At 36.1% G+C, this 27613-nt stretch overlaps 3 protein-coding genes and 1 long non-coding RNA gene across 11 annotated transcripts; 2 read left to right on the top strand and 2 right to left on the bottom strand.

Annotated features, from left to right (window-relative positions):
• The first annotated feature begins 478 nt into the window (after positions 1-478).
• Positions 479-5579, top strand: LOC147559663 (C2H2 and C2HC zinc fingers superfamily protein). Of its 7 annotated transcripts, none has more exons than XR_015234642.1 (8): positions 479-1970; positions 2066-2127; positions 2265-2346; positions 3496-3570; positions 3712-3825; positions 3999-4198; positions 5017-5114; positions 5244-5579. XR_015234642.1 is itself a non-coding variant. In XM_086661560.1 (6 exons), exons 1-5 carry the CDS (start codon positions 1835-1837, stop codon positions 3816-3818), a joined length of 462 nt encoding a protein of 153 aa, XP_086517686.1. In that variant the 5' UTR covers positions 479-1834; the 3' UTR covers positions 3819-3825; positions 3999-4336. The 7 variants fall into 7 exon arrangements, 2 of the variants coding, with proteins under 2 accessions (XP_086517686.1, XP_086517685.1); XR_015234639.1 differs by having other exon boundaries at positions 907-1970; positions 3709-3825; XR_015234641.1 differs by lacking the exon at positions 3999-4198 and having other exon boundaries at positions 943-1970; positions 3709-3825; positions 5244-5469; positions 5503-5579.
• Positions 5580-6434: 855 nt separating this feature from the next.
• On the top strand, positions 6435-9159 carry LOC147559662 (polygalacturonase At1g48100-like). The gene is made up of 6 exons (XM_086661558.1): positions 6435-7468; positions 7576-7743; positions 7852-7896; positions 7990-8197; positions 8276-8357; positions 8468-9159. The coding sequence occupies exons 1-6, from the start codon at positions 7052-7054 to the stop codon at positions 8967-8969; spliced, it is 1422 nt and encodes a 473-aa protein (XP_086517684.1). The 5' UTR covers positions 6435-7051; the 3' UTR covers positions 8970-9159.
• A 4394-nt stretch (positions 9160-13553) lies between these two features.
• Positions 13554-16827, bottom strand: LOC147559661 (uncharacterized). Of its 2 annotated transcripts, none has more exons than XM_086661556.1 (5): positions 16350-16827; positions 15377-15714; positions 14931-15035; positions 14781-14828; positions 13554-14024 (listed from the first exon to the last, which is right to left on the bottom strand). In XM_086661556.1, the coding sequence occupies exons 2-5, from the start codon at positions 15641-15643 to the stop codon at positions 13785-13787; spliced, it is 660 nt and encodes a 219-aa protein (XP_086517682.1). In that variant the 5' UTR covers positions 15644-15714; positions 16350-16827; the 3' UTR covers positions 13554-13784. The 2 variants fall into 2 exon arrangements, with proteins under 2 accessions (XP_086517682.1, XP_086517683.1); XM_086661557.1 differs by having other exon boundaries at positions 16264-16362.
• A 7467-nt stretch (positions 16828-24294) lies between these two features.
• LOC147559660 (uncharacterized) lies at positions 24295-25340 on the bottom strand. Its single transcript, XR_015233636.1, has 3 exons — positions 25069-25340; positions 24920-24987; positions 24295-24589 (listed from the first exon to the last, which is right to left on the bottom strand). It is a non-coding gene; the product is annotated as an uncharacterized LOC147559660 (long non-coding RNA).
• Between the last annotated feature and the right edge of the window lie 2273 nt (positions 25341-27613).

Genomic DNA, 27613 nt, shown 5'->3' with positions numbered 1-27613 from the left:
GTTTTCAAGAGTTCTTATCAACAAAAACGTCGTCTATTAGTCCACATTAGCTTTCATATGATCGTGTAGATGGCGAAACAAATCAATTTCAGCCTGTTTTCGAATGGGTTATAAATAGTAGTAGTAATAGTTTTTAGTAGAAACCATCAGCATTATTAATCCTTTGCTACAATTACACAGACTATACAAAACCCTAGCTGATAGTCATTTGTGGTATGAAGGAAGGAATAAGGGATACCTGAAAGTGTTAAAACTGATAAGATGAAGAAAACCTGATAGTGACATGTATGAGTGAAATATAAAGGAGTTAACATTTCTGAGGAGTAAAAAGGAGATTCTCTTATCCTTTACATACTCATAAAAGGTCAATAACTTGTCATGATTTATCTGTATAAATAATAAATAATCAGAAAGTAGAAGAAATTGCATTTTTTTGTAAACAATAGTTTAATATAAAATTGGGTCACGAAATACTTCTGTCGCGGTTGACACATTAGCGACAATAGTAGTAGTTATAAAGAGTTACAATTTCGTCCAATGCTCAGTAGTTATATTAGGTCTTTTACATACATATGAGAAATAAACAATAAATTCTCTATGCTTCTACATTCACAAATTTCATTTGCCATTTAGAGTACGCAATAATGCACTCCTTACATCTTCATTCCATCTTGTCCCCACTTACTACCATGTACGTGGTGTGAAGTTTTGTTCTAAATCTATAATTTTCAACACCTACAGTTAGCAGTGAGTCCTACTAAGCTTGAGCTTATCGTCCAGATTCTTGACGATCTCCCCATGTGATGTTGGACTATGATTGAGTGTAAAGTCTGATTTTTAATAATGTAAATGAATGTTTTCTTAAGAAAGAAAACAAAAAGGGTAGGCTGGAAGCCTAAGTGCTCTGGGTAAACAGTTTCAGTTTGGGTGCATAAGGACTTAGGGTCTACAGGGCGCCCTAATGTTAATTTTCATTCGACATGTTTGTTTTCACCCCTTAATCTTTATCTTCACTACCACTTCCCACCATCACCACCATTTCCGACGACCACCACCACCTCTTGTCACAACCACCGCCTTGATTACCACCTTTTTTTTTTTTTTATCATTATCTTTGTCCACTCCTTCATCTCTGTCTCCCTGATGTAGGGTTTCCTACAGAAACAAGTTTATATAACTTAGGGTTTCTTATGATTGTTGTGCTTGTTGTCCATTCCTGCCTATTGAAAGTAAAATTTGATAATTGTAGAGTGAGATTTGAGCACAAAAAGAGAATTTTTGTGATGTTTGTTCTATAGAAGAAAACATGGAGATGGTGACTACTCTAACGAGGAATTTTAGATTTTAGAAGAGCAGGTGGATTGGCTGAAGCTTTTAAAAGAGATTTGTGAAAAAAATTTCTTTCTTCAATGGTGTCAATATATTATTTATCTTTTGTTGGTAAGAATCTGAGCATTTGGTGGGTTGATTTACTTTGTTGTTCTTGGGACTTGATATGAAGATGGAGGAGATGAAGATCAGGGGGTTAATAACAATCATGTCAATTTTTGGTCTAAAAAGAAAATATGTCTCTTAAGTCTTTATTCTCCAGAGATTTTTCTTTATCCCGCAAAGCCACGACCTTTGTCTAAAACAGTAAATTCAAGGGTTAAACTAATTATACATGGGGCATGATGGGGGTAAACTCAATTACCATGTGTTGAGGGGGTAAGGTCATAAAGAGTATGCCCCATAGCACTTGTATTCGTTTTTCCGGCAACGGTTTATCGCGTTGCGAAGAACAGAGAAGGATTAACAAAACGGAGTAGGAAGTGAGAGGGAGAAAGGGGCCAGAATGCCGTTAGGGAAGTATTACTGCGATTATTGTGACAAACAATTCCAAGATACAGCTTCTGCTAGAAAACGCCACCTCCTAGGTTTACAGCATCAGAGAGCCAAAGCTCTTTGGTATGACTCTCACCACCTTAAAGGTCTCATCATCATCATCATCATCATCTTCCCCTCTCACTCTATCTCTCTCTACTTTCTCTCTTTCTTCTTATTACTTGGTTGGTTTTATCTCCAGATTCAAATCGGATTCAAGCCGAGAGCTTTGGACAAGGAGTTTGCAATCATTTCGTCCGAACTGTAATTATCTTACCCAAATCCTTATTTATCTTTTTTTGGTGGTACTAGGGTTTATTTCTAGGTGATAATCCAAGTTCATAACTTGTTTCCCCATTGTTTGTTTGTTTGTTTGTTTATTTGGGTTGAATGCTGAGAAGGGGTTTTGTCAGTATGGAGATTCCTGTAAATATTTTCATCCCAAGCAAACTTTTCATAACCCAAATGTTCCACCCAACATGGGTAAGTTCTGTTTTGTTTTGTTTCTATGCCTAATTTTACATACATTTGTGATCTTATAATCAATCTTTAAGTTTTAAATGATAGTATTATTTTGAAACTTTACAAGCCCAATTAAGTAGATGAGCTCCATGTCCGAATCGCTAAATCGATTTGGACCAACAATTGTTTATTCAAAAGTGGGCGAATGACATTACTATTGTAGTTCTTCTATCAATTTTGACTACTTATGCTATTCAATTTGAAGAGTTTATATTTTCGTGAGAGAGGATTCTAGTTTAATTGTATGTATTTAGACTGGTCTAGGAATTTTGCTAATTGAATCTTGGTACAACCGTATTGGCTCCCTTTGTATTGATTTTGGTTCTTGCTTCTTCCTTAATTGTACTTGACAAAAAGGAAAATAAGAAATCAACCTTATTTTCTTGAGTGCCTTAAGGTTCAACGTTCATGGTTTAATTTCTTCGAAGTGGGAGAGATATCTACTTAGAATTCGGAAATTTGGGAACTATTTTGTTCCTTTAGGGAAGTTCGAATGACTTTGAGAAAGAAGATGAATACAAAGGCATCATAGAAGAAAAATTAATCGACAACCATATTTAATGGCCTCCCAATTAGATACTAGTTTTATTTACTGCAACTTGTGACTCCATTGCTGATGTTGTTGGCCGTCTAAGCATTAAAATCGACGCCTAGGAGCTGATCTCAACCAAATCGGACAACTGATCGACTAGCCCAAGCCCTTTTTCTGATTTTTCGATCTCAGTTGGCTGTGTTCTGGAGTTTACAGAGACTGTTTTTATGCTCCGTTATTGAATGTCTCAAGTCTTGGTCCTTGCTTCTCATGTCGGATGACATGGAAATCTGGACTTGGGCCGTCACGGAAAAGAAATTCAAATGCCTTAATAAGAAAAGTTAACTAATAAGCTTGTGTGATGGCTTCCTAATAAAATACTAAGTAGAAAAAAGCGACAAGTAAGCGCTCCAATCTTTTCCTCGCTCGTCTGAAGAATACTATTTCGAAGCAATCAGGAAAACTGAAAGTTGTAGCATTTATTTTATTGATATGGATTTGGATCTTAAAAACATGAAACCGACAAGATTGTTGACTTCGTTTTGGTTGTTTATATGATTGTTTTCCATGTTTTTCAGTAGCAAATTTCAATGAGATGGTACAGTCGCCCGTTGGTTTAGGGAATCAAGCAGGAAGTGGAAGAACAGTTCCAGGTAAGTTTGAATTATTATATAGATATTTCAACATCATGTTTTGATCTTTCATTACTGTTTCTTTCGACGATTGTATATAAAGTTTTGTTATTCTTTACTCCCTTTCTCATTCTTATTTATTTTTACTCTCCTAAACAGCAGATATGATAAGAGATGGCATGGGAATTTCATTGGGTAACTTACCACCATCATTGAGGCCACCTCCTGAAGGCGGATATCCCTCGCTTCCATTTCTAGATTGGGGATAAACCCACTGTAATATTCTTCAACTTTCTATCATTCAACATGGGTCTTTCGTAAATCTTAACTTGAATATGAATTAATACGATCACTCACTAAAACACTTAAAAGTGCAAATCCTTGTTATGGAATGACTCGCTTTTGTTAACCTCTCTAAAGTCACCGTCTATTTTAATTTTGTTTTGTAGCTGGTTCACCTTTCTGTAACCATTACTTGATGGGTTTGGTGGTATACTCATCATGTGTTCGACATGTAGTAAGAAAATCACTGTTGCCCACTGTTTTGTGTTTCATGTTAGACATCAACTTGCTTCGTCCACTTGACTGACTCCGAAGACGAAAAGAGATCAGTTTTCAACAGTTTTGTCAATCAATTATCAAAAGATTGGTATGAGTTTAGACAAGAGTTGTGTCTGTCTTTTACAGAATTCAGTTTCAATTATGTAGGTCAGAGCTCAGTCCTATGAATATGAATTATGTATATGAAATTTGTCCAACAGAATTAAATTTGACCTACTTTCACTTATTTTCTCTGTTGTATTTCTGCTACATGCTGTTCTTTGAACTCTGATTTTTGTCACCTCTTATGAATTCTAGTTTCTATCAAATCTGAGGAAGGGAAAAATCCAAGAGGTCAAATAGGGTTTATTCAATAAATGTATTGTTGAAATGTCAGATATGTCAATCCAACTTCTCTAACAGGGGGTCACTCGCAAAGTGAGAATGAGAAACACAAGCATCGAAGATGATATCTACCCTGTTTCTAGTCTGGTTTGCAAAACCACAAGTCGATTACTATATAAGAATATATTGCCGTATGGTCTACTAATTGGCTGAAGCATGAAGGCACACAAATTAGTTATAAGCATGTCAATATAGTGTCGTATACGTGCATGTATTTTATTGCTAATAATTGTGCTCGATCATGTTCTCCCAGACTAAAGATTAAAGATAAGTAATTGTCCTTAATCCATATACTTATGAGTGCTTTCCTTATGAGTGATTCAGTCTAGCTTCATAACACCTAATGTCTTACCTCTGTCTGAGACGGTAAAATGTGTTTTTTCTTCTCGTTTTTAAACGTTTTGACCTTTTTGTCTAATGTTGATCAGGAAAAAACATTTTATGGGTTTGTGTTTTAAACTCTTCATTCTCTCAGTTTATAGTAGTTGAGAAAGCTTATTTTTTCGGTTGCCTGAGATTCAGGTCTGATCTATACTACGAGAAATGTTGATAAGGTATATGACATCAAGGCGAGGGGTATGCATTGTCGGTGTTACTGCTTAATATGAGCCTGAGTTTAGGTTTGTGGTTAAACCTTTGAAACACCATATACATCTACATTCGAGTTCCGTCTTTATCTTAGTGACTTTAAAGTACCGCATCTTAATTTGTGGATACTGTAATGGTGGTTTTGGCATATGCCAATTCAGTTTTTGCAGGTGCCATAACTTGGAGTATGAAGGAGGTATTTCATGTTTTGGAGAAGCATCCATCTAAAGGCAAAAAGGTGGTATTGGAAGATATATGGTTTGGGCTTGGCAAAAATGGAGTGTCTATACTTCCATCCATATACTTTTTTTTTTTTCTTTTTTGTTGTTTGAAATTTCAGCATCGTTTACGAGGTATGAGTCTGTGTTTCGAACTCTTGATCTCAGAGTATGAGTCTGTGTTTCGAACTCTTGATCTCAGAGGGTGGAAACCAATTTGGTAACCACTTCGGTCAAAGGAAATTGTCTTTAATCCATATACTTATGAGTGCTTTCCTACATGATGTCAAGCCGACATTAAACTTATTTAAATGGCTAATCCAATATTATTAGGTGATATAAACTATCACTAAAATTTAATTAAACATATGAACAAAAGGGAAGTTCTTATTCTATAGTTATAACCCTATCCATTTCCAATAAAAACTCTAACTAGAATTCCATTTGACAAAAAACCCTTATTAAAAAAGAGTTTCATTCAAACCCATTTAAAGACAAAAAGAAAATCAAGTAGGAGTAGTTGTTTTAGAGGGATTATTAGGTCATCAAAAAGCTATAAGAAATAATATGTTATTTTTTCTTAATTTAACCCCTCCAATTGAATTCTCTTTATCAAGAGAATAAAAAAACTCAAAATGGGTTATAAGGTTTTGTAAACCCAAACCAACTAGTTCTTAATTACACCTTGTGTACACCATAATCACACTTAAATTTGGATGAATAATTACTACTTGATCCTAATTAGCATTAGTTTGATGATTGAAATTGAAAAATTAAGAGCCAATCTTCTTTAAAGTATATCTAGGAACTTGGGTTGTGTGAATATAACTTTTATGACATTTTGTGCATCCAATTGTTGATCTTAATTTACTGAAAAAGTTTCATTATGGTATCAATCTGAATCTAGAAAGTTATTCTTCTAGTAAATGAACTTGTTTAATTATATTAAAATTGTTCTTAAGTTAGTTTTAGATTCTATTAAAACTGCATGGTAATTTGGTAAAGCCTAGATTTTGGACCAAAAGTGCAAAGTTAAATAAAGTTTAAGTTATGGAGAAGATCATGGGGTGGTGGTGGAGTTCATGATATCCCACATCTATAGCTACTACTGCCCAACCTCATCTCTCTCTCTCTATAGTAGCTTTCTCTCTCTCTATCTTCTTATTCCTTACCACAATCTTCTTCTTTTTTTTCCCTGAAATGTCATATGCAGAACCCACTAATGGAATTGGTCGGTTGCTACCAATTATAAAAAAAAGAAATCTAAGGTGCAGAACCCTTCCAAAAGTAGAGTTCATACCCCACTAACACCAACAAATTCCTAGTATAAATCTTACTTCAAATTCTATCTACACTTCCAAGTCTTTCTAAACTCACTGACTCAATATTTGCTTCTTCCTTTCATCTCTTGCAACTTGCTCTCTTTAGTACTAGTAGCTAGTAGTAGTGTTCTTTGTGGTCATACTTTCTAGTTGTTGTACCAAGAGAATTCTAAGTTTGTTTCGACTTCCCGAAACGTGGGTATTCGTTCATCTCCACTCTCTTTCTAGTTGCAGAGAGAGTGAGTACAAACCTGTCAAAATCCAAGTTTGAATTTTGAAACATCATCTTGATTTACTATCTATTGACAAAGCCCATTTAGCTACTTCTAGCTCTAGGATAGAGAGATTATTCTTTTTGTTTCTATATAAGTATTTCAACTCTCTTTCTATATCTTCTTAAGTCAGTAAATCAAGTACTTAAGTTCCACAATGAATATCTCCAAGTTGCTCTTACTATCTTTGTGCATTTTTGCCAGTCTTTTCTTGGAATCTATCCAAGGAAGAGTTCATAACCATAAACAACACTCACATGGTCATCACCCAATATCCCAAATTTCAGTGCCTCCTTCTGTCTCTCCTTCACCTTCACCTGAGCTTTCACCTAGTACCCCAAGTAACAATGACACTTCTTTTAATAAAACTAGTACTAATGTTTTTGATATACGAACTTTCGGTGCCATCGGTGATGGTTTAACCGACGAAACACTTGCTTTTAAGTCAGCATGGGAAACGGTTTGCGAATTTGATTCCGAACCTTCAGCTACCCTCCTTGTTCCTAAAGGTTATAGCTTCATGATTCAGTCTAACATTTTTACGGGTCCTTGTAAAAACTACGTCATGTTTCAGGTAATAATATAAATGATCTAAACAAGCTCTAATGACTTTATTTCAATAAGTTTCGAAGAAAAAGTATGAAATTTGAATTTGGGGTGTAAATTTTTTGTACATTGTAGGTTGATGGCACACTTATGGCACCCGATGGGCCAGAAGCCTGGTTGAAAAGTAATAGTAAGCTTCAATGGTTGGTTTTCTATAGACTAAATGGGTTCAAGTTCCATGGAGGTGGCCTTATCGATGGAAGAGGCGAGAAATGGTGGGATCTTCCCTGCAAACCTCACAGGGTAACCCTAAAATCCATGAAGCTAAAACCATGCTTCTTCATTCACATAATTTACTAAAATTTTGATCTCTATATATGGTGCTAACTATTACTTTAACAATTTTGACAGGGACCAAACGGAACGACATTGCCCGGCCCATGTGATAGCCCAGTTGTAAGCTCTAAAAAAACTCGAAAATTTTGTTGCAAGTCAATTACCCTTTGTAGTTTTTTTTGTTATCTCTAATATCTTCTCTCTTTCGTGTAGGCGTTAAGATTCTTCATGAGCTCGAACTTGACTGTAGAAGGTCTTAAAGTTCAAAATAGTCCTAAGTTCAACTTTAGATTCGATAATTGTCGGGACGTCCATATCGAATCTCTTAACATAAAAGCGCCTGGTTTAAGTCCAAACACTGATGGGATTCATGTAGAGAATACCGATAACGCCCGTATATATAACTCTGTCGTTTCCAATGGTAAGTTAGATCAAGACTATCACTTTTTTCGACATCAATCAGTCGCCCTCTAGAGCTGACTTTGATTTGAATCTGCAGGAGATGATTGTGTATCAATTGGTTCAGGTTCAAATAATGTAGACATAAAGAATATTACTTGTGGACCTAGTCATGGAATAAGGTACTTTTCTTCTTCCTTTTTTACATCCTTTGTCACCTAAACTGAAAAAGAAGAATCTAATTAACATGTGTTTTCCTTTTTTGTGTTTGAATTGTTTTTTCTTCAACCAGCATTGGTAGTTTAGGCAACCGAAATTCGCGAGCTTGTGTATCGAATATAACAGTAAGAGATTCAGTGATAAAACACTCAGATAATGGTGTAAGAATCAAGACATGGCAAGGTGGATCAGGTTCAGTATCAAGTGTTAGTTTTAGTAACATTCATATGGACAATGTGAGGAACCCAATTTTGATAGACCAATTCTATTGTTTATCGAAAAGTTGTACGAATCAAACATCAGCAGTTTTCGTCTCGGATATAACATATAAAAACATTAAAGGAACGTTCGATGCTCGATTCCCACCGATGCGTTTTGGTTGTAGTGATTCGGTTCCTTGTACTAATCTTACATTATCAGGTATTGAGCTTTTACCAGCACAAGGTGATATTTTAGAAGACCCATTTTGCTGGAATGCTTATGGAGTTTCACAAACACTTACAATTCCACCAGTTTTTTGCTTGATGGAAGGAGTACCTCGATCGATTCAAGAGAACGAGATCGAAATGTGTTAAACTTACCAACTTAATTGATTAATGATTAGATTTAGATCAACAAAATGAATGTAAATGAACACTAGATTCATTATTAGGAAGCTAATTGTGTTTAGATGAAGGAGCTCATAATGTACTCTATTATCGATGAATAAGTGAGAAATTAAGGAGTTTGTAATATTACAACTATATTTGTATTCATGTTGTCCTATACTCATTTATGGTCATCGTGAATCAACCTTTAGATCATTTCCATGAACCCAACAATAAGTTAAACATACGTGTAAGAATAAAGTAAGAGTAGTTTAGTTTTAATATTTCATCGTAGTAAAACTTGTTACAATGATTAAGAGCTCGGGTATATACACCTCTTATTGTCTCTTCACATCCTTTGTTTAAAAAAAGGAAGAAAGATGTCAAATAATCAAATATTAAATGACACTTAATTAGGTACTAACACAATGGTGGCTCAAAATCACCAACAACATACTCACCTTTTTTTGGCTTGATTAATCATCTTAAAAAGATGAATTTAAAAGGTAAAAGAGGGTAGTGGTGGGATCCACATCAATCTCGGAATATTCCAACTTTAAGCTTAGACTATTGAGGACCCTACAATACCCACTACCCAACCTTATATTAGGGTTTCATTGCATTTTCATGGTGGGTTGGTGGTGGTGTATGGGAAGTGTATAATTGCTTTCTAAGGTTTCCTTACTTGGATCATACACCATACACTTTAACACCTTAGGAAGTACTAAACAAACCCTAAATTTACACAATATCAAGAGTAAATTCAAAATATACATCACATGGTGAGAGACACATCCATACACACCTTCTTGATTTATAATTTTGTGAAATCTTTTCATGTTGTTTATTGATTGATATGGGTTCGAAGTTAATTGTTAGACAAAATCTTAAGTGGACAAATAAAATAGACGTACTAGGAAAAGGCGATGACGGTTTATTTTTATGGCGAGAGACTAATTTTGGCTAATGAAACATCCATTCTGATAGAAGATAGGAGTAATAATTTTATCAACGCCGAAATTGAACTGATCATAGGACACGAATTATGCCTAGTATATATAATGACTTGTGTTGAACACTTGAACCATAATTATAACTAGCCTAGAGATGACAAGAAGTACTTCTCCTTTTAGTTATGAATCCTTCAACAAAAAAAGAAGTTATGAACTTCCATGAAGGATTTTGGTAGTGACATACTGACTTTATTATTAAGGGGGCGACCTAAGTGGGTGGAGTAGTGGTAGACAGTTTTTCTCTCTTCAATATGGTCCTCTTTCTCTCTCTTTGTCAATAGCTAAAAGCCTAATTAAAACCTCTCTTTGTTCAACCCTCGCATGCGGCTGCCTAAGTGATGGAAGGTCTGAGAAAAGGTTGTTTATGGGTCGGTGCACTCAACTAAACTCCAAAACCCTTCCACCCAAACTCACCTTTTCTTCTCTCCCTCTCTAGAATGTTTCAAATGACTTCTTTCCTTACAGAGATACAGAGGGAGAGTGCAAGTAGGATCTTTTCTTGAGAGAAGTAAGATATACCATTTTTTGATATCCCATTTGACTTGGGCTGGCTAAACATCAATTTGTTACCATCCATTCACCAAACCAGTGTCAACTTAACATAGCAAGCTATTGTTGTTTTTGTAATTTATTTTTCTGTTTGGGGTGTAAATATATTGACTACCTTTTCCATCTCAATTATTCACTTTATTGTTTTTCGACGCTAGCTAGGTGCTAGTCCATGGTCTTGTCGTTCCAAGATTCGATTGAATACAATTTTTTGTTATTATGTTATTTTGTTAAATCAGAATAACGTGCAAGGGCGACCCAAATGTTTGGGAGACTCCAAACAGAATAAAAAATTGGAGTCCTATATAACATACATTAGAAAAAATAAATAAAAATTCTTGCTGTGCTTATGGAGTATTTGAACTCGTAACTACAAAACTAAACTCCAAAATCATATTATAAGTTTGTTTAGAATATAATTGTTATTTTGAAACTGACATACAAAATCCTAACACATGAGGCCCTTCATCATGTTAGGGTCTAAAGCGGTCGCTTTTGCCCCGGGTCGCTCCTGATATCGTGGTCTTGCGTCTCTAATTGTTGGGCTTAAATGGCTAAAATACTTATTTCAGGGTTTGGAATGTGTTTACTTAAACTTGGGGAGGATTATTGGATGAAGAAATTTGCTTTAGACGTCTCATGGAAGATGTATTAAGAGCTTAAAGATTTTGTTTGATGATTTCCAGAGTTTAGAATGTATTTCCCTCTTTATCCTTGTAACTTTGTTTTTGATTTTAGAGAAGTAAGGGTTGAAGATTTGGGGAAGATAAGTAAGAGAAGTGATGGAGAAGGAAGAACACAAATTTGGCTAGAAGTTATGCAGGAGATGAGATGGATGTCTTTTTCTCCCGAAAGAAGAAAGAAGAGGGGAAGAAGAAAAAGGTGGAAATGACTTGAAATAATTTTTTTTTTTTTTTTTTTACTTCAAGTTAATTTTGTAACTTGTAAATTTTTTTCGTATTCCCTACAAGAAAATATGTTGTAGAGATTTTACTAAGAAACATGAATTCCCAAAATAAATTATTCAGCGAAGATTTTTCTTTATTCCCAAAACTACGGCTAGAACAGTAATAGAGAGGATGTTGTTTTTTTTAGAGGGAAAGTATAGAGTAGAGAGAAATGTGAGACGGTTGATTGGGTAGTTTTAATTTTTATCTTAGGAGAGAGTAGGGATTTCTAACTATATTCTTAAAAAATCACCTATCGTTAGATTTGATTCTTATCAAACTCCCAACAAAAATTGTTTACCTCCAAGACAACCGACTGTTGTTACTACATAAGAGCATCTCTTATGCAACACTCAATCTTAGAAACTTTGAGTGCCCATAGAATTTTTAGAGATATCTCTAATTTTCCAACTCATCAATATTTAAATTTCAACCAATAGAAAACGAGTCTTCTATATTTTCGAAATAACTAATTATTTCTTTATAAAATAATTGCAACACTTCAAATCGTTTTTCTTTTTCTTGTATGTAATCAGGTCTCTTTTTGACTATTAATTCAAATCGTTCAAAAAAAATAATAATTGCAACATATAAATAAATAAGATAAATTTAGAGTTTTGCATTAAAGACACAAAAGAGGTGAAGATCTCTATTTCGCCAAACAGGAGTGAGAATCTCAATTGAAACTTGACACATAAGACAAATAAAGATTTTTTGAGTGTTGCATTGGAGATGCTCTAAGATAAACACCCACAAATCCAATACATGCATCTGTCTATATGGTCCATTTCTGTCGGGCAATGGAGGATACTTAAATGTAAGAAAGAATGTGGAAGGTAGAGTAAGTTCTACTTAGGTTGTACTTTTCTTATAGTATGAAGAATTTATTACTGACACAAAATGGAGGAATGTTTGGTGGTATGCGATTATATAAGGCTGCACAAAAGCTTTACCTAAATGAAGTGGAAAGAAGAGTTAGAGAGACAGACAGAAGTAATGACATAAAGTTATTCTTTCTTCAAAACTTAGAAAAAGGGTTTTAGAATCAAGTGTAGCAACCAAAAGGGAAAAGCTTTTGCAGTTCTTGAAAACTGAAGTTGGTGAAAATTTTGTTGATCCAATGAGGTTGGTTTTTTCTTTTAGGTTTTTATAAAATATAAGACAAAATCTAAAGTTTAAGAGAGGTGAGTGATATTCTGATCAGGCCTTGGTTCCATTTTTCTTTACTGAAATGGTAACCCACCACCTTATAAGGGAGACACAAGTTTAGACGCTTTACATATGTCTTATATTTTTGTTAAGGACTTAAGGACGTGATACATCCATGTGTCTTTCTAGGTTTTGTGGCACTTTTCTCGAGGCCTTCTTACTTGTTTTCTTTTCTCTTTTGGGTGACATTGAACATGAGTATCTTTTAAATCTATCACGACCGACGATGAGTAGAAGACCTAGACATCATATTTTTGATTACTAGATCACTTTCTTTCATGAGAGACTATTCTCACAGGATTGACTGTTACGACTCATTTCAAGCGAGTTTTACTCACCATACTTGGAGAAGATTGGATCCGCTTGTGTAGTTTTTTTCTTTTTTTTTGAGAAACCGACTACGATCTATGTTAGGCGCTACAAGGTATTGATACAATATGAAGATGTGATAAGCACGATAACTGTCTAAGTTAAACTAATAATGAAAGTGGCATAAACCATAAGCCATAACCCAACAACATGAAAGAGGCCTAAAGCCCGACAAACTTATTACATTATTTATTATTTATACCTTTAATAACTTAAATTCAATACCCATGGATTCCAGCTCATCTGGAAATCGAACCTCAGACCTCCATGATTTTGGAGTTTATATCAACACTATCAACTACTTCGACAACCAAGTATTGACTGCTTGTATAGTTATTTGGATGAGTTGAGGTGGTTTTCTGAAAGGCTCACAAGATCCTTACCAGGATTGGTTTCACGATTGACGATTCTATTACAAGCTGTCAATCTATTACAAGCCTGGGCCTGGAATCACAAAACTGAAAAGGCAAAAATAGGGAGAAATGTGCAGTTGAATGGCATACTCTTTTATTAATCACCATATCTGTTCAACCAAGCATACAAGTACAATAATACATAAGTATCTCTGTTTCGTATGCTTTTGAATGCGATTCTAACCGATAAGTAGAAGGCACGGAACTGAATCAACTGCCTGTTGACATGGGGATTACTTACATCAAATTTGAAGAAAAGATGAGGCGTTTCCTTCATTGGAAACTTAGATCTTTCTCGAATAGTTAATATAAAGATGCAAGTATCTCCAACAAGGAAGCAGCAAATTGCATTTGAGTCTCCTCATCAATTGTCAAGAACAGAGGAACATGTATGAACAGAGACTTAATTCCATTTTGATCAGCGAACCGAAGAGAATGATAGTAGACATAATTGCATACAAATCGACCTGCATCATTCGAGGTTATTACATCGTAACCAATCGTTGCTAACGTCTTGGTAATCTCATCCACAGGCAGTGTCGTCTGCATACACAAGGATTTGTCAGAATTTCCTTTCTCGGGTTTGGCGTCATAGTTTCTTAACTAAATACACAAAACTAAGCAAAACTTTCAAATGAAAGTTACTGATTGATCATATGATATTCTTATCGAACGTACAACATGGTACACCACCCACAGAGGCAAGACTAAGAACGTACAACTAGTGTATATCGGATTATATGGGTAGGATGTGGCTATAATAAATCTATTAAAGATAATTTATATAAAATACCCAAAATTGATTTTTTTCGCTTTACCAACCACTTTTTGGTTCCGTCAACCACATATCGATGGACTACCGTCTACTCTGATTTGAAGCTTGAGATGTCTTTATAAACCTCTACTGACTACTCAAGTAGTTCGGATGTCAATTGTTGAATCACATTGCAATTTCAAAAAAGTCACTATTTCTCTATAACTAAGTTCGTTCAAGAACAACTATATCCTTCTAACTCCATTCAGAGAGGATCACACGACACAACAAAAATGATGCTTGCCTTTGATGATAGGCTCACAAGTCGAGCTTAACTCCTAACACTTAAGAACATGAACATTGATAGAGCGAATTTTCGAAAGTTGAATCTTTTAATTTCATATTCTTAATGAATAAATTATTCACGATCCGGTAATACTTCATACTTCCATCAACCTCCATTTTCTAATGGAAAATATAATCTATATAGTAGCAAGAAACTATCGGGAAGTACTAGATATTACACAATGATAAAATTTGCATACCTCTCGTGTTCGTGAAACAGTTCCATCTGCAGCAAAGATTGGGACTTTCTGCGCATAGAACACTCTAAGATATCAACACTTCAAACTCCAAATTTGCAAGTCGAGCTAAATTGAAAACTTCAAGCTATGCTATAAATGTCAACAACTAACCTGAGGTTTCCATCCCAACTCATCAGGGCAACGGAAAGTAGCTTCATTTACTGCTTGACGTTCAATGGCAAACCGTGTTGCTCCACTATTAACTCCAAAATGAAGCTGGAGAACAAGCCCGTAGAAAAGAATAAGAAAAACACAATAGACAAATAAGTACCATATCTTCTAGCTACCATGGGATAATAACCTAAGATGATGATAAATTAAAATTGAGCTCGACTCAAAATTTCTTGTTCCGGTGAGGAGAAAAATGGCTGAATGTTTTTATTTTCGGCAAAATAGGATTTTGTCATGTAATCGTCGAAAAGTTGGTATGGCTTGAGGATGAGTAAGCCTTAAACAGAATCAATTTGGTACTAACAAGAATCAAGTTATTTGCCATCAATCTTTTGATGGTAAGACCATATATCATATATGGTATTGAGAAAGCAGATTACACTGACCCAAATAACCTGCCGAGAGTTTGAAGATTCAGCACCCGGTGTAGTTACTGCTGATTTCAATATTTGATAAAGAGGAAGAAGAGCCCCTTGTCCGGCCGTTTCAAGAACATTGCAACTCCCAAGAATTAGACCTTTCGGCAACCCTTTCTTGTTCATATATTCTTGTAGGTTACTCACAATTGTCTCAGTCGGATTCTCCGCTACTCCATGAAATTTCTTAAATCCTGTGACATGAACTGTTATCCCAGAAGGCCCTTCTGAACCCATTTAGGAACTCCCTTGATTTCAATTCTCGTCTCGGTCTACCCAAATTGTTGTTTATATCTTCTATATATTAACTGCAGCAAGATTCCAGAATTGATTAGAACAGAACTCGAATTCGGAAATATGGTGAATGAAACAAACCCCAAGGACCCATATTGAAAGTAAAATAATTTACTTGATTTTTTTGATAATCTTTAACACAATAGTATAGACATCTGCAATATAATATTTCCATTTAGGTTGTAAAAGAAAGAGTCAAATAACAAAAAACCCTAATTTTCTTTCTTTAATATAGAGATGATGAGAACTTGAATAGACTAGAAATCAGGCTAAATATAGAAAAGTTCAAAACCCCACTTGGGTTGGAAGAAAGAATAACAAATTAAACCCCCCCAAAATGAAAGAAACAATTTCTCACAACTAATTCTTCTTGTGGGGATAAGAAAAAGAAAGTTGAGAAACAAATCTACATGATCAAAGTATTAAAGAACTTGAAATTGAAATGGAAAGAATACAAAATTCTAATCCAAGGCAAATAAGCAAGATCAACAATAGATCAAGTACATCAAATAATCTTATAATTCATAACTCAAATTACAACAAATAATAAATAGATAGAATACCAGATCAAGAAAGCTTAAAAAGTCAGACTATGGCACCAAATACTCAAATTAGATGGAAGAAATTAAAAGACCATGGAAGCTCTTACCTTTTAATTTTCTGATAAAACTCAGAGAGAAAGAGAGAGCTTTATCCAGACCAAAAGATAGGACAAACTAAATAAACTAAGGAGAGAGGAATTGGTGAAAGGTCTCTATCAGTGAGAAAGGGAGTTTAAAAAATTACAATTACAGATAGACAATAAAATTAGAAAAGGGTTGGAAAGTTAATGCCAAAATAGCCAAAGTTATGGTGAAATCATGCATAATTCAGGTTTATTTGGTACTAGAAGCCTAGAGGTGGATTGATTCTTCCAAATTGGGAAGTAAGTTTGAAATATCTCTTTCCTAGTTAAGGAAAAATGGTAGCTAGATAAAACTAAGCAGATTTTAGGTAGAAATTTTATGTGGTTTGATGTTACTTGTGATTTAGATGATTCTGATCTACTAAACTATGAACCGTAGCAAGCCACGTAAGATTTCTGTCTAGAGTATGCTTAATTTTTCTTGTATTCTATCATCATTCTTAGTTTAGAGCATCTCGATACAAATATCTAATGTATTTATGTGGCATATCATTATACTAGTCATAAACTTTATTCTGCGGTGAAGAGAAGCTCTTAGGTTTTTTAAACATCATAATTGTAAGGGATCTTAAGAAGTTATCAACCATTAGAAAGAGAGTAGACTGACTAGTAGTAGTAGTAGTGTTTTAACTCTGTCTTAATTTTCCCATGTCAAATGGTTCTCCTACAAAGTGGGTGATAGAGATAAATGGAGTAAAGAGGGGAAGAAAGAGGAGATAGCAGGTACTAATGTACTATTATGATTTGTACATGGCTAAGGGAGCCGGAGCACTGGAAATTGTAGTTCTCGGCCAAACATACTACTCTTACTTACTCAGTTTTAGAGTATTTGTAGTTCGGAGAATTAGCCACAAGCCCCATTTTTTTGTTAAAGTGACAGACAAATGTTCTGTTTGGTTAAAAATTCAAATATTTTTTTTATATGCTCTCCAAACCCCTCAAGAATCGCAACTCCGTTGCAACCCTGTCACAACTCAATTACATCAAATTGCAAGAGGTGACTCCATCGCAACCTTCTAGCAACCAAATTGCAAGACATAATCCCGTCGCAATCCTATAGCAACCCTATTGTAATCCAAACTAGATTCACCATAAACAGTTTCGCTAACATCAAATTTGAATTAGATCTTGCGTTTTATATTTCAACTTTAGGTAAAACTACGGCAATCATGATTCATCATCACATCTGAACTAGGGTCATCACCGACCACGTCGCCATCTTCACACTAACATCATAACAGATTATAGTTTCATCTTTCAAAACTCAAATTTTAATGGTGGAAGTAGCGACAGAAGCTAAAGAGAGGGATAGAGTGTGAGTGAAACTATCGTGAAACTATGACTACGATGATATTAATTAAAAGAGAGAAGAACATGAAAAAAAAACAATAATTACCAAAATGTAACAGGTCTTTTTTACCAAAGAAAGTTTGGTACGAGGAATTTTGACCAATTCCTTTTGTAGTCTCAGACTATCATTTCTAGACACCATAACCCCTTCATGAGTTGAACAACAAACTAACAATGAATATTTACTACCCTATAGACTTGTGGCACTGCTAATTTCGTGCTTGCCCATAATTGATTTCATACAAGAGGACAATCAATGGAACTCTTCACAAACATATTTAAAGGCTACTTGTTCAACCCATGAAAGAAAAATGGACTTATTTACTTTGCGCTACTGGATTTGTGCATGTCCAAAATCTCACAATCTTCAAGCCTACTTGTAAACTCCAACCAAAGCCTAGTTTGCCCTCAGACTATGGTATGCCACCAATTCACCCAATCCGTCGAAACTGCATAATCAACAGCGTCAGCTTTATCGAAGTTATTTCTAAGTTTTGTAGAGAAGAAAGGAAGGAGAGGCTAGCCAAGCTTGTTTGGCCAGCACTCAAGGTCGGCCAAAACTTTAGCCGGCACGGGACAGAAAATCTTCTTCATCGGTCAGCTGCACAGTTTGGTTGGAGCAAGGACTTACGTAAGAACAACAACAACTCATGGGAAGAGCTCGGAATTCCTTCTTCAGCTCGGCATAGCACTCGAAATGCAAGGGACAACACTAGGGACGCACGGCAATAACATGGGCTGTTGCATCTAGCTCGGGACAACACCATCCTCGTCTTGGCTGGACTTCTCTAGACTTTTCCGGCTATGTTCTTGGCCGGAAACCTGGGACATCTAGGATTTTGAAGTTTATGTCAACATTATCAATCATTGTTAAGATTAAGTCTGCTTGCCTAGGACTTGATCTTGGTAACAAACCATAACGATCAAAGACGCAATTCCCTCTTCATGTATAGTTACCCGATGCCATGGAGGGACCTACCCCTATTTCAGCTCTCATACGCGCTGCTAACAAAGGAATTTTTCTTGTATGGTCTAATGAGACTGCTACGAAATATTTACTCATGGGTAGGGCAAACTCTTCTATCCTGGTTGTTATATGGTTCATCCGGGTGAGATCGATCCCAAATTCAACTAAGGAAGAGTAGCAGGGAGTAAAATACCCAAAAATATGTTGATTTGGGTCGGGCATACTATATTTCATGATGAAATCATTCGCAAAAAATAATAAATAAAAAGTAAGACCACTCCATTTCGATAAAAGATCCACACCCACATTCTATAGCTTTTTAGCGTCTAGGACCCGTTTCTTAGTTCAAGATCCTTTTTTTTTTCTTAGTCCAAGATCGTTCTTACTAACTAGAATTAAAGAATTAGTAGATCAGTTCCGTCTAAAATGGAAACGGATTAGGGTTAAGGACTTATAATCTGATGATCGAGTCGATTATAAGCTCATTCCATACTGGATCACTTTTTAACCCCAACTGGATGTGAGGAAAGGTTCTCTTTTGAAGGTACACCCCCAAGTGTTGACCCCTTTAACCTATCGGTGTCAACTATTGATGATGCATGAGAATGCGTCTCTCTGCCTGCCCTTCAACCTTCCACATAGCAAAAATGATCACGTGTCATGGTACACTATTGATGACGTATCCTACATGACGTGAACCCTGTTACATACTATAAAACATTAAAATTTATTTTACAATAATGTCCATACGAAAAAGATGCGAAAAGCATATAGTTGAAGGGTATTTTGGGACATAGGCATAAATTGGGTCCCTCACATCACCTCACAAGTCACACCCGTGCTCCATATATGTTCCTACCAGACACTCGGCTACTCAACAATTAGGACTTCACCAAAGAGGAGCTGCTTTTTTTTTTCTTCCACAATTCTCTCTCTCTCTCTCTCTCTCTCTCTCTCTCTCTCTCTCTCTCTCTAGTTCGAGTTAAAGATATGGAAGAACAAATGCATCTCCCCATGAAGCAAGAAAGAGAAGAAGAAGAAGAAGAAGAGGAGAAGAAAATGGAAATGTTTTATAGTTTGATTAGAAACATAAAAGAATGTCGTGATAAATTAATATTGGGGAATAATAATAACAAGCCTAAAGTATTATTAATTCGAGAAACAGAGGAAGAAGATAAAGAAGAGCAAAAGAGAAAGAAGAAGAAGAAATTAGAGGATAAAAAAGGAGAATTAAAATGGAACCCAGAATTTCAAATTGAAGATTTTGTTGGTAATGATCATCTGAAAGCAAAAACAGTCATGGAAAATGCTACTGAAAATGCTATTAATGTTGAAGGAGGAGTAGGAAATGATGAAGAAGAAGGAGAAGAGGAAGAGATGATCATGATAGATCTTAATCTTTCACTGTAATTAATTAATTTTATATTAATGTACCATGATTGTTGTTTATGAATATTGTTTGTTGTACCTTTTTTGTTATTTTAAGAAGAAATGACTTTCACTTGAAGATAAAAAAAAAAAGACTTTTTTTTTTTTTTGATGAAGGATAAAAAAAAAAGACTTGGACTTCATTTTATAAACTAACATGACATTGTCTCCATGAAGTCATGGTCCAAGGATAAACAGTATTTTAATATTTTTGTCCTCTTAAAGCAAAAAAATAAGGGCGAGTGTGGGGAAAGCAAAATAGTTTCCGGGATTTGAAAACTTGGTCAATTTTGTTTGAAAACTTGGTCAATTTTGTTTGACAATTTTATTTTGGGGAAAGCAAAATAGCTTCTCCACCTCACCTCTCTCTCTCCACCTCACTTATCTCTATCCACCTCATCTTCTCTCTCCCCACCACTCTCTCTCTCTTCTTTGGCAGGTTGCCGACCAGAAAATTTTCGACCGGCGACCATGAAAAAAAAATTTCACTCTCTCTAGAAACTCCGGCGAAAGGACCCTTTGATGGAGTTTCTAGAGAGAGAGAGAGAGAATGAAATTTTGTTTTTTTTTTTCATGGACGCCGGCCGGAAAAATTTTCGGCTGGCGACCTGTCGGAGAAGACAGAGAGGTGAGGTGGAGAGAAAGAGGTGAGGTGGAGAGAGAGAGAGAGGTGAGGTGGAGAGAGAGAGGTGAGATGGAGGGAGAGTGAGGTGAGGTGGAGGTTTTTTTTTATTTCTCCTTAAAATTTATTTCTCCGAAAATTTTCTAAAATTCTACATATTCCCTTTAAAATTTCATACCCCGGAAAATATTTAGCTTTCCCTAAGCGCTGGCCAAAATAAGTTACTATGCATAGAGAAAAGTTGAGACTTACTCCTTGTGATCATGACAATATTGAAATAGGGAGATTTGTTGTTTGAACCCCCTTTCATATAATTGACTTGCGGTTTGGACTCTCTTTTTACTAAAAAAGATTTAAATATAACTATTAAAAAACACATGGCAGGAAAAATATCATTTTACCCTCTACTTAACCTAACCCAACCTAAGTAGTTAACCCATGAACTTCTTCTTCTTCCTTACTATTGGGAGTTTTTTTTTTTGCCAACCTAAGTAGTTATTCACGAGCTTCTTCTTCGATTGGATGTGATTTCATGAAGATCAGCTATTTTGAAACTTAATTTAAAGCTCCCAATGAAACAAGTTACAGACATAGAGAGGGGGAAATTCAACTCTTATGTGGCCAGTAAAATACCCAAATGCAGTGAAGACCGACAATTGGGATCAATGGAATCCACGACTTCTGGCCTGCCAATCTACCATACATTCCATAAGAGTATTTTACTGCATTGAAATTTTGCCAACAACCCTTGGTTGGAGCGTTAAGAGTTTAATCTTCCTCCTTAAAGGTCAAGGGTTCAAGGCTAACAATTAGAAAAAAAGACAATATTGAAATTTGCAAATGTTTTTCATTAAATTAGAATTGTATTAAGGTGATTTCATTATTGGCCGGTGCATCAGTAGACTACTAAACTATAGTTAATCAAGACATTGGTTGACGTTTCAGAGTACGGGATTTTCTGCGACATTCAATCACGGACATTTTAAAATCTGAGAATGTCCGATGCATTCAATCACACACATTTTAAAGTCCGTGAATATCAGGGACCTTCGCAAGTCTATGGACTTTAGACTTTCATTGATATTTGGTGGATTCTAATGTAAAAAGGGAGACGAATTTGTCAACCAAAATATGAGTGACTTTTATAGACATTTTGGTCAATCTTGTTTGATCAATAATTAATACTAATAATGATAATTAATACTAATAATGATAATTAATAACAATTATAATAATTTAATAATAATAATAATAATAGTTAAATTATTATTAATATTATTATTACCTGAAATTACATATTTACTGACATTTCAAAAGTATCATTATATTTCAAAATCTATCTTGATATTTCAAAGTTATATGTTGCGCGGACTAATCTGTCATGTTTATGCCGACGGAATCCATTCAACTCAAATACACTATTGTCGTTACAATTATATGTATTCTTATGTTTTTTTTTGATGAGATGTATTCTTATGTTGTTATATAATAATATGTTGTTGGTATTATAACAATCTAGTTATTTGCTTTTTGCCCCTACTTTGTTTTGAGCTTCTTTCTTGGCTCTTATTTTACATAAATTCAAATTTAGCTCCCTATTTTCAAGTAAACGTCATAACTACCATTCTGATCTTAAAATAAAAATATTTAAAAAAATTATTTCAACCTTACCTCTCTGTTGGTTCGACAGACCTCCGACGAATGGAAACCCCTTCGCCGGAGTATTTAGAGAGAGAGACAAGAGTTTTTTTCTTAAGGTCGCCGACCGAAAAATTTTCTGGTCGGCGACCTTCGTCGGAGAAGAGAGAGGTGAGGTGGAGAGAGAGAGAGAGGTGAGGTGGAAATATTTTTTTTTCAATAATTTTATTTTGAAATTAAGAAGGGTAGTTATGACATTTACTTGAAAATATGGGGTCAAATTTGAACTTATGAAAAATAGGAGGCCAAGAAGGAAGCTGGTCATACAGTAGGGGCCAAAAAGGAAATAACTCTATAATAATATGCTAACAACTATATATTTGGCCAATCGGTTACGCATATACTGAACAACTCTAAAATTTATATTTTGACCATAAAATAAATTCATGTTGAGTTTTGCATTAGAGATGATTTTAAATACAAACTTTAAAAAGTTCTATTTGACACTTTAAATTTTAGAGTGTAAGTGTTGCATCGGAGATGTTCTTATTAACGTGTTAAAGGGTACTTAATTCATGTATTCATTCATGATATATCCACACAATGTTCATTCCTTACCCAAACAAGGCAAACATGATATTTTCTGACAACATTACATATCATGTAAAAATTGTAGTCCGCTGATTATTATTATTTTCAGAATAAAAAAACTCTCTTATTACATCTGCAACAAAAAATTCATCGGGTCCACCACCCTTTGGTACAACGGTTGGACACCCTTCTTAAGCACATGAGGTCGTGGGATCGAGTCTCGGTGGAAGCAGTTTGCCATCAAGATATATCCCACCTAATTTAGACAATATATAAAGTAAATAATATAATAAATTTGTCGGGCTTTAGACCTCTTTTATTATGGTGTAATGACTAAAGTAGATCGTAGTCGATTTCTCAAAAAAAAAAATCATCCGGAAACAACCGTATAATACCATTTAGAAAAGGTGTTATCTATCCTAGAGTTCTTTTTTTTGTTGCAAGGTCTATTCTGAAGTTATTAGGAAGTGCTTCACTACACGAATTTATCCATTAAGAATGACCTTAATTTGTGATCAACTCACTGTTTTGGACCCATAAATATCTGGTAGTTCGATTTGACTCACAAGGACAAAAAATTTCAACTTTTTCCGGAACTACTCTTAGAAGCCAAAATATAATTATTTATAAAAACATAACAATACCATTACCTCTTTATTTCTCTTCCACTTTGCCTCAACTCTCTTTTATCTCATTTCCCTTCTCCACCTCACATTCCTTCTCCTGTGGAGAGTCGTCGGCCGTCGAAAATTCTGGACGAACTAAACCCTAAAAAACCTTTTTCTTCCTTTTTCTTTCTTCTTCCCTTCCTTCTTTCTCCCTCCAAACCTCCGGTGAAGGCCCCCCTTCAGCGGAGGTATGGTCCGCTTAGGAGTGGGAATCGGTCCGGACGGGCGGGAAACGGACACTAACTCAGCCGGTCCGGACGGAACGGACACAAGTCCTAAGTGTCCACTCGGACATCCGAACAAAACGGATGGGCATTTCGGGTTTTTCTCAACAAAGTGCCCGTCCGTGACCGTTTTCATAGTCGGACAATCCGAGTAGCGGCAATCGGGCACCGGTCACCAATGAACAAATAAATCAAATTTTTATTCGAAACCAAATCTGTTTAGTAATTAAAATACAACTTTCTAAACCACTTTACAATAAGTAAATGAATACAAATTTTAAAGATTATCATTTGGCAGATACTTCGATGATGACAAAGACACGGTGTCGATTATTAGATTTAAAATCTTGACATGTCATTATGTTGCCGAAACATCGACCCTCATAGGCTTCAAGATAAAATCTAATTATCTACACTAATATCAAAATGTCGATTCATTCGAAAATATCAATACCATCAGAATAAGATATAGCAGATTAGCACTGCTAGTTCTCCATAATGGTTCAAAAAAATATTTAAAGTTGCGATTACAAGTCCAAAATAATGACATTCAAATGTAGCAACACCCAACAAGCAAGGCAACACTGCAACAGCCAAACAACAAGCAGCCAGCAACAAATAACAATCAGCAAACATCAAAAAGCAAAAGACAGCAGCAACCAGGCAGCAGCAAGGCAACCAGCAGCAAGAGAGATAGCAGGATCACCAGGAAGCAGCTGCATCCAGATTCCAGAGAGCCAACAAGGGCAGCAACAACAACAAATCAACATGCCAAACAAAAGAAACACATAAACAGTAAGAAATAAGAAGGCATGAAAGTTGGAACGAATATACAAAAATAATATAACAAAATAGTAGTATATCACATTAACATAAGAACCATTAAAAATTCGAACAACAAGCAACAACAACATACAAACAGTCAAAACAAGAATCATATGAATTTTGCCTTCATATTATGTAGTGGATTCATCATTCAAACCAAAAAGCAAGAAATACTTACAGAGCTTGCAATTTTTAGATGAAAGATAAAAGCAGAGGCATACCAAGAACGACAGAAACCAAGTGTGTATGTTTAATAACTGTTAAGTATTGTTGTGTCTTAAAGGTTCACCTGCAAAATATGAAATTAAAGAACTAAAAAACCAAAAACAAAACAAAAGAAACCATAAACACACAAAATCGAACAACTTACTGTGATCTGTGGTTATTCGTGTATCATGAGATGTCGAGTGGTCATGGACTCATAGTAGTTCCGGCCATTCGCCAAAAGTAGATGACCAAAAAGTTCAAAGAAAGAAGAGTAAGAAATCTAAAAGTTCGAATCTAAAAAACTCTCGAATTAGAGAGAGAGAGAAAGTAAGTTAGGGTTTAAGGTCTTAAGGTTAAGGAATAAGGATACTTACAAGTAATCGGTGAAGGATTCAGAGAAGAGAAAGACTAGAGAAGTCAGAGAACAACAGTTTCTCTTTTGTGATTTCTCGAGTTATTATGCATATACTTGTGCCCTAGAAATCTAACGGTTATAGATGACCCTAAATATCTGAAGGTTTAAAATGATTCAAATTATCGGGCGGGTATACGGTTATAACAAACGGACGGGTATGGACGGGGATCGGTCGGGCGGACAATATTACCGGGCGGACTCGGGCGGATCACCGGGTAAGGTCTGCTGCCCGCGTCCGTTCGCTTAGATATTTCGGTCGGGCGGGTACGGACCGCATCGGGTATCAGGCGGTCACGGACCCTTAGGACTCGGTCGGTCGTGGGCGGGTACCGGGTACCGAGTTTCTGGGCCAAAATCCCACCCCTAGGTCAGCCAGGTCAGGCGAGCTTACCGAACCTTCGACGATCTGGTTTACCTGATCTGGCAAGCTTACCAGACCTTCGACGGGCATGTTACCTCCCCTTCGCCAGAGGTCGGGTTCGCTAGATCTGGCGAGCTTACCGGACCTTCGACGGTGTGGTTTGCTAGATATGGCGAGCTTACTAGACCTTCGACGGTCTGGTTCGCTAGATCTGGCGAGCTTATCGAACCTTTGACGGTCTGATTTGCCAGATATGGCGAGCTTACTAGATTTTCGACGATCTGGTTCACTAGATCTGGCGAGCGAACCAGACCTTCGAAGGTCTAGTTCGCTGGTTCACATGCCTTCGGTGAAGGTTACCCTTCGCCGGAGGTTTAAAGAGAGAAAGAAGAGAAGAGGGAAGAAACGAGAGAGAGAAGAAGAAGAAGGAAGAAGAGGAAGAGAGAGAAAGAAGAAGAGGCAGAGAAAAAAAAGAAATGAAAAAAATCAGTTTGAAGGTCGTCGGAAATTTTGGTCGACCGACGACCCTCGTCGGAGAAGATGATGAAGTGGCGAGAGAGATGAAGTGGAGGAGAAAGGTGAAGAAATGCAGGAGAGAGATGGAGATATGGGGTGGCTTTAACGCTTGACAATTAATTCCATTTTGACCTCCAACAATACTTTCGAAAAAAATTAAAAGAAGTTGTCTTTAAGAGTCTAATCGAAATATTCCAAACCGTCCCTCTCTCTCTCTCTCCTAGGTTTCAAGAACAAAGAACAAACCGTTTGCTTTTTCAAGTTTTAATCCTTCGCCTATTTCGGCGAGGGATTGACCCTTTCTTCCTCTATCTATTCTCTTTCGACATTAACCGTTGCGTGATGGTGTGATTTAAGTATGGATAGATCTGGTAGTGGTGGAATGATTGGGATGTACCGGTGTTCATGGTTGAAAATGGTGGTGGTGGTGTGATTGGGGTTTACGGCTTGATCTGGTGGTGGGTTTTATGATGGTGGGGTTGTGGTGGTGTAGGTTCTGTGGTGGGGTTTTTTGGTGATGGTGATGGTATGGTGGTGGTAGTGTCGGTGGTGTTGGTGATGGTCTGATAGTGATGGTAGATAGTGGTGGTGTTGGTGAGGTGGGGGTGGCGCGGCAGGATTTTAGGGTTTCTTGATGATGGAGTGGTGGAGGAATTTGTGGTGATGTTTAATGATTGTGGAGGGTGGTGGTGGTGGTATGTTGGTGTTTTTGTGAGGTTGGTGTGATGGTGGCGTGAATTTTTAGTATTAGTGGTGGTGTGGATGTGTGATGGTGGTGGTGGTGGTGTGATGGTGGAGACGAGGGTTGTGGTAAAGAGTGGTGGTGGTGGTGGTGGTTTAGGTGGTGGTGGTGGTGGTGGTTTAGGTGGTGTTTTTGTGGTGGTGGTGGGGACTGTTTTGTTAAGTGGCGGTGGTGATCCTGCGGAGAAGGGTAGATGAGAAAGGTTATTTAGTTTATCAATCTTAGTACAATAAAATTGGTGGGTCTTCAGTGGTAGCGGCATCTTCCTGGTTATGGCGGCGGCGACCTCGGCTGGGGTACTTTCAGTATTAGTCGGCCTTCAGGGTCTTTTAGTCGGCCTTCAGGGTCTTTTAGTCGGCCTTTAGGGTCTTTATTTGTGTCTGTGTCTAATCTAATTTTTTTCCCTTCATGAGACACTTTTGCATTTAAAGGTATGTAACTCTAATGAAGTCTTCAGAGGAGAGAAATAACAATTATCATCTTTGTATCATTGTAATTTTATCACTTATTAATGGATATGTTTCCCTTGGATTCAAAAAAAAAATAGTCTAATCGAAACAAAAACTTGTGGGGCTAACTTGGTCACAAATTGGGGGCCAAGACACAATTAATCCTAATTAGAACACTAAATTCAATTATTCAAAGAGAATATTAAAAGATTCTAAAGTTGTAAA

This window comes from Eschscholzia californica, unplaced genomic scaffold (assembly GCF_041429995.1).
Source record: "Eschscholzia californica isolate CP2 unplaced genomic scaffold, dmEscCali1.0.p SCAF_2, whole genome shotgun sequence".
NCBI classification, from domain to species: domain Eukaryota; kingdom Viridiplantae; phylum Streptophyta; class Magnoliopsida; order Ranunculales; family Papaveraceae; genus Eschscholzia; species Eschscholzia californica.
The sequence above is the reverse complement of the archived record's forward strand: the minus strand, read 5'-3'. Positions and strand labels throughout refer to the sequence as shown.